This window comes from Camelus ferus, chromosome 21 (genome assembly GCF_009834535.1).
Source record: "Camelus ferus isolate YT-003-E chromosome 21, BCGSAC_Cfer_1.0, whole genome shotgun sequence".
Taxonomy (NCBI): Eukaryota; Metazoa; Chordata; class Mammalia; order Artiodactyla; family Camelidae; genus Camelus; species Camelus ferus.
Window position 1 is genome coordinate 25,389,380 of NC_045716.1, and position 11,537 is coordinate 25,400,916.

Genomic DNA, 11,537 nt, shown 5'->3' on the forward strand with positions numbered 1-11,537 from the left:
GAGCCAGTTACGGGAGGGAAAGTGTGAAGGATAACTATCAGGTTTCTGCATCTCGATGGATTGCATTTATTCCCTAAGATGAATACTGGAAGAGGACCAGGTTTGGAAGAATGGGGAAGTGGACGATTAGGTGTCCGGTACTGTTTTGGACTTAAATCTGAAGTATCTTTATGATATTCAAGAAGAGATGTCAAGTTGGATATATGGCTCTATGTATGTGTGAATTGTATTTTTAACTTTTTCTTAAGTGTTTTCAGAGTTACAGAAATTGCAAAAATAGTACAAATAATTCTTGTCTATCCCTCACCCTGATACCCAGATTATCCATATATTAACATTTTATTGTACTTGCTTTATTTCTATGTATCAATCTTCACATATATAATTTTTTTCCCTGAACTGTTTGAGAGTAAGTTTCAGAGATAAAGTCCATTTACCTCTAACTATCTGTGATGGTTATTTTATGTGTCAACTTGACTAGGCCACGGGATGCTCAGATATTTGGTCAAACATTATCCTGGGGTTTCTGTGAGTGTGTTTTGGTTAAGATTAACATTTACATTGGTAGACTGAGTAAAGCTGGTTGCCCTCCCTGGTTGTGGCCCGTTTCATCCAATTAGTTGAAGGCCTGAAGAGAATAAAAAGGTTAACCCTCCCTGAGAGAGAGAGAAAGTTCTTTCCTGTCTGATTGCCTTTGAACTGAGACATTGGCTTTTTTACTGCCTTCAAACTCAACTGAAACACTGGCTCTTCCTGGGTCCCCAGCCTTCTAGCCTTTGGCTGGGACTACAGCATTGGTTCTGTTGGTTCTCAGGCCTTCAGGCTTGGACTGCAACTACACCATCAGCGCTCCTAGGTTTCCAGCTTGCTGACTCACCCTGCAGATCTCGGGATTTGTCAGCTTCCATTATCATGTGAGTCAATTCCTTATAATAAATCTCTCTCTCTCTTGCTCTGTCTCACTTTCTCTCTCTCACTTGCTCTTTCTCTCTCCATATACATCCTATTCTGTTTCTTTGAAGAACTCTAATATATATTTACTAATGTATATTTACTAAAGAAAAGACATTTTCTCACATAACCAACAGTATAATTGTCAAACTCTGAAAATGAACATTGATACAGTATTATAATCTACAGATCTCACTCAAAATTTGCCCACTGTCCCACTCATGTCCTCTATAAACAATGAAAAAAAAAATTCTGGGCCAGGAGCCAATCTAGGGGCACATGCTGTGTTCGGCTGTTACGCCTCTGTAGTCTCCATTAGTCTGGAATAGTTCCTTGGTCTTTGTCTTCCATGACTTTGACATTTTTGAGGAGTACAGACTGTGTATTTTGTTGAATATCCCTCAGTTTGGGTTTGTCTAGTGTTTCCCTCTGATTCAGATTTAGGATATGCATTTTTGGCAGGAATACTGCAGAAGTGATATTGAGTCCTCACTGAACCATATGGGGGCATATAATTTGATTTGTCCTTTTGCTAGTGATAATTCTGATCAGTTGATCCAGGTGGTATCTCTCAGGTTTCTCCACTGTAAAATTATTCTTTTTCCATTTGTAGTTGTAGGAGATACTTTCGAGTCTTCTTTATATTCTATTTCTCATTAAGCTTTTGTCTACTAATTTTTGCATTTGAGAAGTGTATCTGAAGAGTTATTGAAGGTGAAATGAAGTCATGGGTGGGGGGTTAGGTGGGGAAGTGGGTGAGGGGAGTGAAAATTACCATGGGGAAGATACATGGTGAGAAAAGAATCGGATTTTCTATTAGAAGAGCACTCTGGCTAGTGTGTGAAGAATCTGTTAGTGGAATGGGAAGAGTGGAAGCAGAGAGAAGAGTAGAAAAGGCTTTGGCAATAGTCTGGTGAAAGATAATCTGAGTGGAGGCAGGAGATGGGCTGGAGAGAAGCCAATTGACCAGAAAGCTATTAAAGAGATGGCATCTACAGGATCTGTAATTTGCTAATCCAGTAACTGGGGTGGGGTGGGGGGACTGGTGGGAGGCTGTGGTCAGAGAAGGCCTTGCTGTGGAGGGGACATATAAACAGCGATGTGAATGACTAGTGGGAACTAATCATGTGAAAAGAGAGATCTGGCCGGAGGGAATGTATTCACTACATTCTAGATGTGTTATGTCAAGCTCATTGTTGGCATACTTGTGGGTGTTCAGTAAAATGTGTTGGATGGATAAGTGAACTCATACATGTATAGGAAGGGCTGACATCATTATTATTCCCGTTGCAAAAACAAATGAAAGCTTTGTAAGTTTCAGGCTCCATAGGGCAAGTTTAGTGTCTTTGTTTCTGATAAAAACATAATCATAGTATCTGCTATTTAGTGAAGGTGTGTCATGGACAGATTAAGACTTTTAGAGGTTTTAAGCACTGAGAGATTATGGTGGTGGCTGCCTCATGTGTAATTAAACAAAACAAAAAAACAGTAAACACTAATCTGTAACATGACGATTAAGATGCCCAGCAAAGTATTCATTCTTTTCCCCATAATGATTAATTACTTCAGTATTTGTTCATTAAAAAAATTAATTTGTGCTTATTGACATATAATTTCCACATAAGAAATGTACAAATCTTAAGTATACAGCTTAATTTTACATACAAATACACCCATATCAAGATACAGAAATTTCTAGCACCTTGGAAGGCTCCCAGGGAAGTCAGTACTACCCTGACACTGGTAATCATTACTGTACCCTTGAGCACCATAGATTAGTTTTGCCTGATTTTGAACTTCTTATAAATAGAACACATGAATTCATTTGTGTTTGTCTCTTCCTCAACATCGTGAGATTTATCCATGTGTGTGGCAGTAATTTGTGCATTTTCCTTGTTGTGTAGTATTATAGTATATGAATATACTACATTCTTGTACATGCGTTTTGTTGGATGTAAACACTTATTTCTGTTTGGTGTATATCCAGGAGTGGAATTGCTAGGTCATAGGATAAACACAATGTTTATTTCTGAAATGACAAACTCATTCAAAGAATTTTTGAGATGACACAGCTTTATTGGTGCCAAGTCTATTGTAAATGTTTGAGATTTATGAACTCTTTTAATTCAGTGTGACAAGTCCATGAAGTAGCTACTGTTATTACTCTTGGTTTACGATGAGGAAGTAGAGACCCTAAGAGGTTAGGTAAGTTGCCCATGGTCACAGATGGTAAACAAACCCAGAGAATTTGGGCTCTTAACCACTGTTAAGCTGTTCTGCTTCCTAATCCAGCATTGGGGCATCTCAGGTTCCAGGTTCCATACTAGGTTCTTTACATTTATTCTCATGACTCTATTATGGTAGGGTATATTATTTTTATTTAATTAATTAGCTTCTATCATATCTTCCATCACTCTGGTTACTACAGTCTACTGTTTATAGTTGGCATTTGGTGAGTGGTTTGTTGACTAAAGAGAAACATTTTAGAAAAGAAGACACTAATTCTCTAAGAGTATAGTTTCACTTACTCATGCCAGAACATGTCATTACCCTATTAAGAGACAGGTAGAAGAAATCAAGGACTCCTGATTCAAAGGTGAAGAAGATATGGTCTCTCCCTTGAGGTGGTCACAGAAATGAATTGAGACCAAGGTCAAAACACAGGACAGATCGGTTAACTTCTGACACCAGGATGTGAACAAAGAGATGTGGTGCATTGAGGCTGTGTGTGTGTGGGAGTAGGGAGGGCCTCATGAAAGAGGAGGTGATATCTGGGTGGAAACTGGAAGGATGAGGATTTTGCAGGTCAAGAGGAGGCTGAAGCATCCTAGACAGAGGCAACTGTATGTGCAATGGCAGGGAGCTATAGAAAGGCCTTGCTCATCTCATGAATGGTGTGCAGCTCAGTATGGAGAGGACTGGGGATGGAGTTGGGGAGAGGCAGAAGAAAAAGGGAAGGGGGAAGAGTATGACTGGAACAGTAGAATGGATGTAGAATGCAAACTAAATGTTTGTTTCACTAGATTGCCTGGAAAGGAACTCAGTTACCTTTGGTTAAAAATCCCAGAGGTGTTAAGGAAGAAAAGCTGCAGCCCGTTTGTCTGCGATGGTATACTACTTTTCCAAATGGCCTGCTCTATTTTATTTTTTAATAGCTCTGGTAGGAATGCTGGAAAAGGAGCTCTGGGGAGCAATAGATAGTAATTGAGCCTGTAATTTGTAGGATATTGGCCTATCTGGACTTATCTAATAAGGTTTTACAGCTGGATAGACTCTTAAGTATTAAGTCAGATTTTGTCTCCTAGTCTCTCCTTCTCTGTAACAGAGGGAGAAAGCAAGACTCGGCAAGTTAAGTGACTTCATGAAGCCCATAATGTAGTTAGTGGGACAGTGTGCACAAAGTGATCACGAACAGTCTTTGAGGCAGGCAGCCCTTGGTTCTAATCCTGTCTTTGTAAGTAGTGGTGTGACCTTCAGCAAGTGCTTTAACTCCAAAACCTCAGTTTCCTTATCTGTGAAACAATTACAGATGGCCTTCTGTATCCGTGGGTTTCACATCCGAGGATTCAACCAACCGTGGATAGAAAATATTCAGAAAAATGATTCCAGAAAGTTCCAAAAAGCAAAGCTTGAATTTGCCCTGCACTGGCAACTATTTATATAGTATTTACATTGTATTTAGAACTATTTACATTGTATTAGGTATTGTAAGTTATCTAGAGACGATTTAAAGTATCTGAGAGGATGTGGGTAGGTTATATGCAAATACTATACCATTTTCTATAAGGGACTTGAACATCTTCAGATTATGGTATCCACTGTGGGTCCTGGAACCAGTCTCTGTTGGTACTGAGGGACAACTATGTGTCTTCTTCATCGATAGCCCCTAGCATAGGGCTTACCACATAACAAGTGTTCAGTATAATCTCTTTTCCCTTCACCCTTCCTAACAGAATAGGGTCACTGTTATAGACGTAAAAAAAGACATCAGAGGTCAAAAAGAGTGGGAGGTCAGCTGGCCCTTTAAGCAGGTCCTCGAAGAGTACTAGGGTTGTCACAGGTTCCCCACAATCTGTATTTTGTTCTATGCCCAGTAGGACTGAAAAGTTGACACTATCAGAACTTCCAGAGCCGACTGGGAAGAGACAGTAACAAAATACACAAGAAATTTATGAATAGCTCAGAATGCAAATTGACTTAACTTTTAGTGATAGATGTACCTTCCCATACTAGCTCTCCCATCTCATACTTTTTAACCTTGAAACAGAAATGGAAAGTTAATTGAACACAGAACCTGAGGTAGAGTTGGATAATCTTAAATATTTCACCCAGGCTATGAGAACAATCTGACCCTTTCACAACCAAGAAAACTTCTTTTAACAGTCCAAACCTTTGTGTGTAGCACATACTCTTAGTGATAGAGAAACAGCACAGTCTGTAATTGCCCCACTTAGACACTACATAGACTATGCCTATTAACATGTGCATCTTCTGAGATGTTAGTCAGTTGGGTTAGAATCATCTTCAGTTACATCCTATTATTGAGGAAACACTTCACTATTTTTATTAATTCAGTATTTCACAAATCAGCTCCTGCATTCTCATCAGGGGTAACTTCTAGAAAGAGCTGATACTGCTTCAACTTCCAGGCATTTCAGTACAGACCCCTCTGTATTAGTCTCTGTTAATAATCAGAAAGAGAGCATCAGGCACTACAGCAACAGCACAAACTGCTCCACCACGAAAAATCCACAAAGGAAAATCCCCAAACTGTATCGGCTTCTCCGTGCGCAGGCTTGGGTATTTATACCCAAGGGTAGGAGCTGATTGGTGGGTTCGTATGCAAATAGGGGATACTGAAAGTGACAAATGAGGGATGCTGAAAGTGAGAAGGGCGTGTCCAAAAGAGGGGCATGTAGGATGAACGCTCCCGCCAGTAGTTCTCACTCAGGTCCGGGGAGGATTTTACACAGGCAGAAGGTAGATGTTGTTGCTTGTTGTCAGCTCGGGCTTGCCTGAAATGGCGCCGGATTGCCGAAGTGAAGTTGGTCGTGTCTATCGGTCTCAATCATACGTATATACACTGCCTGACGGGTAGCATGTACTCAATAAACGTCCGTTCAACAAAGGTGAGGATAAGAGAGGAACACCAGAAAAGTACTCAAGGAATAGAATTTAAGTCTCTTCTTTTCTCTATACTCAGGAAAGGGTGAAAATGGTGTGGGGATGTAGAACTCTCAGGGATGGGAAGCTAAGGAGATTTTACTTTCAGGAAAGATCTATGGAAGGTAGGCGGAGGATTATTACTCAAAGGGGTCCTGCAGGGGCTGCTGAAGTCTGAGCGAGCGATGATTGCAGACAAGAGGATCGTGGAGGAAACGTGAAGATATGTTAAGAAGGTAATATTGGATATGCTGTTGAGACGCAGGGAAAAGTAGATTTCTGGCTTAGGTATCTGGAAGATTGTTGGTGCAATTCAGGGTAAGAGAGTAAAGAAAGGGTAGGGGTTGTTTGGATGAGTTCGCGGTTGGTTTGGTCGAGTTGTTGGGACAAGCAGGTTGAAGTATCCAGTAAGTAGATGGGTATAAGGGTCTGAGCTGGAATGAATCTGGATGTTAGTTGAAAGCATGGATGTGGGTAAGGCTTCCGGAAAAGTGAACAATGGAGGAATGTGGGGGAGGGGCCAGTAGGGAGGCACAGCCCAGGTGGACACGCGGATTTAGGGACAGGCAGAGGAATAGGAGAATGAGGAAAGACGGAGGGCGACATTTTGAAAGCCAAGTTTCAAGGCAGTATCGGACGCCTCCTGGAGGTCAAAAGGAGAATGACAAGTCTAATCTAGCCCTGGGTCCAACTAGACCCCGAAGAGCGGAGGCGGGTGGGGATGGGGCAAAGCCACACCGCGGGCAACAACTACGTTGAAAGCCTATGGCCTTAGTACTATACTCTTTAATGGAGTTTGGCTTTGAGGTAGACAGAAAGGGAAAGACTTGGAGGGTAATTTATGGCTCAAGGGGATAATCATTTTCAGAATCCGGTACCCTTGACTGGTAGTAACTCGTCTGCTGGAGGCTCTCCGCAGTCCTTTTGGGCCCTTCTTGGGATTTCCCTCGCTGTAAGCTGGTGGGTGGGTGGGTGGGTGGGGAACCTACCACCCTAAACTGGAAAAAAAAATTACCAATTAAAAAAAACAACAGAACAGCGTTTCGTTTGAAAACCTTCTCTTTAAAAATCCTGGCATGCAAATAAGGGGCTTTAATGTGGCTCCCAGCGATTGGTAGGCACTTAAAAAATCCGTCATTTCCTCGTAGTGTAAGATGCAAACGAAGAGTCTGCTTTCAGCTTTCCTATTGGTTGTTTGATCGGGCTCCGCTTTTAGCCAATCAAACGACTTCCCTTCACCCCTCCCGGTAGCTCTTATAAATCACATCAAACTCATTATCCTTTTCATATCCTTCTCCTTGAAAAACCAGCTGTAACTGCATATTTACCCGTAATGTCAGGACGCGGAAAGCAGGGGGGCAAAGCTCGCGCCAAGGCCAAGTCGCGCTCATCCCGCGCTGGCCTTCAGTTCCCGGTGGGGAGAGTGCACCGCCTGCTGCGCAAAGGCAACTATGCCGAGCGGGTGGGGGCCGGCGCGCCTGTGTACCTGGCGGCCGTGCTCGAGTACCTGACCGCAGAAATTCTGGAGCTGGCGGGCAACGCAGCTCGAGACAACAAGAAGACGCGCATCATTCCTCGCCATTTGCAGCTAGCCGTAAGAAATGACGAAGAGCTCAACAAGTTACTTGGAGGTGTCACTATTGCCCAGGGCGGCGTCCTGCCCAATATCCAGGCAGTCTTGTTGCCCAAGAAAACGGAGAGTCACAAACCTGGCAAGAATAAGTAACGAGGGAGCTTGACACCACCCCTACTCACCCCAAAGGCTCTTTTAAGAGCCACTAAAGTATCAAGTAAAGGGCTGATCACGAAATAGCGCATTAGCTCTTTTTTTGAGAACTTGGGTGGCTCTAAAAAGAGCCTTTGGTCTTTGGTCTACTTTGTTAGGACTTATTTGCTTTTGGCTTTGTGGCTTTCAGTTTTCTTTGGTAACAAAACGGCCTGAATGTTGGGCAGAACGCCACCCTGGGCGATGGTGACTTTACCCAACAGCTTGTTCAGCTCCTCGTCATTGCGGATGGCCAGCTGTAGGTGACGAGGAATGATGCGCGTCTTCTTGTTGTCTCGCGCCGCGTTACCCGCCAGTTCCAGGATTTCCGCCGTCAGGTACTCCAGAACTGCCGCCATGTAGACTGGGGCGCCGGCCCCCACCCGCTCCGCGTAATTGCCTTTGCGCAGCAGGCGGTGCACTCGCCCCACCGGGAACTGCAAGCCCGCACGAGAGGAGCGGGACTTGGCCTTAGCGCGAGCCTTGCCTCCTTGTTTTCCACGACCTGACATGATTTTAAAACAAGGCTAAAAATCCCTAAAGCAGAGACTTTCGCAACAAACAGGGTTGAAAGATCAGCAATTGGAGAGCCTTTATAAGCTTTCCTAGGGGTGGGGTCAGGAACGAGGTTTTCATTGGTCCTAAATTGTCTCCAGAAACAGCCAATAAGGTCAGGAGTCGGTGTTGTTACGTAGCTATTACTGATAACGCAAGGTCTCTACAAGGCCCAATAGAAACGAAAGACTTTTGGAGCCTTAATTTGCATACGATGGTTATAAAAGGATCATGCCCGCCCATTCTCACACATCTTTTCTCTGCTAACCCGCCGTGTTTTCTACAATGCCGGAGCCGGCAAAATCCGCCCCCGCGCCCAAGAAGGGCTCGAAGAAAGCCGTCACTAAAGCCCAGAAGAAGGACGGCAAGAAGCGCAAGCGCAGTCGCAAGGAGAGCTACTCCATCTACGTGTACAAGGTGCTGAAGCAGGTGCACCCAGACACTGGTATCTCGTCCAAGGCCATGGGCATCATGAACTCGTTCGTCAACGACATCTTCGAGCGCATCGCGGGCGAAGCGTCCCGCCTGGCGCACTACAACAAGCGCTCGACCATCACGTCCCGGGAGATCCAGACGGCCGTGCGCCTACTGCTGCCCGGCGAGCTGGCCAAGCACGCCGTGTCCGAGGGTACCAAGGCCGTCACCAAGTACACCAGCTCCAAGTGAGCCCCTGCCAGGACGTGGCGCTCGCATGAGTCGCCGGGCCGCTTGCCTCCAAAGGCTCTTTTCAGAGCCACCCACCTAATCAGAAAAGAGCTTTGTTCACTTGTCTTCCCTCTCAATTCTTACAAAGTAAGTTACTCTAGTTGGCTAAAGGTCACGGAAGATGTATACGTAGCTTTTTAATCCCATCTGACGAGGTTTCTGGAGCGTGACTGGCTTTGCTTTTTAATCTAGGGCGCGTCTTAACCCCTCACTGTGCTGCTTAGCTTTCCTATGAGTCAGTTCTAAATTAGGATATCAAGACTGCTTGTCCCCACCCTCCGCTCCCGGACTTCTTGTCCTGGTGGCTCTGTTCGGTATGTTTCATCGGCGTTCTAAAACGAAGTGAGTGATTTCAACGAGGAAGGACCCCAAGACACAACTAAGCCCGGGTCCTGAGAACACTGCGTCACTGTCCTGAGGAATTGTCCGTAGTTCGACAGCTGCTTGGGTGCCGGATCACCAGTTCTACCCTGCGATGTGGCCTTCTGTGGATACCAGCCGTTCGGAGTACTTCGGGTGGAGCCCGCGCTGCATGGTTTCATCTTTCCCGTGATTGGACGACATGAATATTCAAAATCACGCGCGGCTCCAGAATGGATAGATTGTGGTTTCCGCCGCTCACTTTGGCGCTTTGAAGTCCCTATTATTTCTCGGTTTGTGGATCGTTTTTTGCATTTAATTCTTTTCTTGGAACGCTCCGGCCTCGGGTCACTGCAAGGCACTAGTCATTTTAGTCTGGGTTTAAAAATCCTCTGAGATCCTTTCAAGTCATCCACTCAGGAATTTGCGCCTCTCGTTCCTGCCTGTCCTGGCCCCTCACTGTGTTTTGTCTTCCTCCTGGCGGGTGTCAGAAATTGTCTTGTTCTTTTATTTTCTTTATCGTCTTTCTTCTCAAGTCCTTAACAGAAACTGCTGGTCTGGTTTTCCAATGTATCGTCAGCGCCAACCAGTACTTGGCACACAATGGACACTTGAATTAATTCGTTGAATTTATTTTCCTGTCCCACCCCTTTCTTAATGGATGGGTGAGGTATACTTTAGATGTATGTGAAGACACGATGAAAATGGAAATGTTTTTGGAGCTCCTTCCCAAGTCTGTCCGTGGTCACCTCACCTCAGGTCAATAGCTCGGAGGAGGCCTGTTTTTTGGTTTTTGTTTTTTGGTTTTTTTTTGTTTGTGTTTTTTTGGTTTGTTTTTATTTTGTTTTGTTTTTTGCGCCAAAAAGGAAGGGAGATGGCAATTTGAAGTCCTCCCTTTATGCTTCTCACTTTGGCCTAATCTCTCGGATTTTCATTAAATTCAGAACGTTGGTCACTGGAAAGATCCTTTTCCTTTCTCCTTTTCTGACGCCCCTTCCCCATCCTGATACCTTGTTCCCCCACCTAGATGAGCTTTAATTTACACTCACCATATCTCACTTGCAGGGTGGAGGGTAAACTCAGTGGTAGAGTGCATGCACTAGGTCTTGGGTTCAACCCCCAGTATCCCCATTAAAAAATTAAGCAAATATAGATAACCTAATTACTCCCCCTCCACCAAAAAAACAAAACAAAACGAAAAAACAACGCTATCTCAGGAGACCCTGTAAGGTAAACTAGGTTAGTATCTCTTTAAAAACAAGATTGCAAGAAGTAAAGTTATTGGTCCACTGGTCGTGCAGGTAACATTGTTCACCTTTGTATCCTCAAATGTGAGGACAATTGCATTTTAGTTTTATTTCATGTAATTACAGAATGTTGAATCTTTCTGTCCAAGCCTTGAGTTTGCTAATAAAGACACTGACAATCTAATCAGTTATTCAGTTCTGCTTTTGGTTAAGAGGTCCTGGAGTTGATTGCAGGGGTTTCATGAATCCAAATGGACTCCAGACATTATCAGAGACTGAATAAATCTATGTTTCCTACATGTGTGTTTTCAAATGTGTGTAGATGCTATTATTATTAATAAAGTTATCAGTTAATTTAAAAGTTTGGCTGGATTCTTCTGCAATATATTTTCTAAGTTAAATGAGTGGATACAACCACTACTGGATCTGTGGAAAAGCTGGGTGCCTCTGATTTGGAGGATGAATATTTATAAACCATTGTTGAAATGTACTTCTACCTCAGAGGTGTAATGGGGCTGAAATAGTCTGTTATCGTCATACTGTCAATGCTTAGAATTGAAAAATACACGACCACCAAAAAACCAAAAAAACCCAAACAAACAAAATGATCTCCAACAAGAAGCATTATAAACAAGTTAGAAGAAATAAAAGTCCTTCAGAAAGTTTAGCTAACACTTGCAGAGTACCTAGAACCCAATGAAGTAGTCACTATTATCTCCCATTTTACAGATGAGGCAACTAAGACACAGAGAGGCTTCTCAGAAACTCTCCAGAGAATAAACTCTTAATTT

At 43.5% G+C, this 11,537-nt stretch overlaps 3 protein-coding genes across 3 annotated transcripts; 2 read left to right on the forward strand and 1 right to left on the reverse strand.

Moving 5' to 3' along the window:
* The first annotated feature begins 5,404 nt into the window (after positions 1–5,404).
* Positions 5,405–7,970, forward strand: LOC102523259 (histone H2A type 2-B). The gene is made up of 2 exons (XM_032464384.1): positions 5,405–6,080; positions 6,224–7,970. The coding sequence occupies exon 2, from the start codon at positions 7,448–7,450 to the stop codon at positions 7,838–7,840; it is 393 nt and encodes a 130-aa protein (XP_032320275.1). The 5' UTR covers positions 5,405–6,080; positions 6,224–7,447; the 3' UTR covers positions 7,841–7,970.
* Positions 7,971–7,987: 17 nt separating this feature from the next.
* On the reverse strand, positions 7,988–8,510 carry LOC102523005 (histone H2A type 2-C). Its single transcript, XM_006186575.2, has one exon. It carries the CDS (start codon positions 8,389–8,391, stop codon positions 8,002–8,004), a length of 390 nt encoding a protein of 129 aa, XP_006186637.1. The 5' UTR covers positions 8,392–8,510; the 3' UTR covers positions 7,988–8,001.
* A 158-nt stretch (positions 8,511–8,668) lies between these two features.
* On the forward strand, positions 8,669–11,107 carry LOC102522749 (histone H2B type 2-E). The gene has a single exon (XM_032464385.1). It carries the CDS (start codon positions 8,720–8,722, stop codon positions 9,098–9,100), a length of 381 nt encoding a protein of 126 aa, XP_032320276.1. The 5' UTR covers positions 8,669–8,719; the 3' UTR covers positions 9,101–11,107.
* The last annotated feature ends 430 nt before the right edge of the window (positions 11,108–11,537 follow it).

Bases quoted from the DNA above. Each gene is read 5' to 3' on its own strand.
- LOC102523259 (XM_032464384.1), top strand. From the start codon at position 7,448: ATGTCAGGACGCGGAAAGCAGGGGGGCAAAGCTCGCGCCAAGGCCAAG.
- LOC102523005 (XM_006186575.2), bottom strand. From the start codon at position 8,391: ATGTCAGGTCGTGGAAAACAAGGAGGCAAGGCTCGCGCTAAGGCCAAG.
- LOC102522749 (XM_032464385.1), top strand. From the start codon at position 8,720: ATGCCGGAGCCGGCAAAATCCGCCCCCGCGCCCAAGAAGGGCTCGAAG.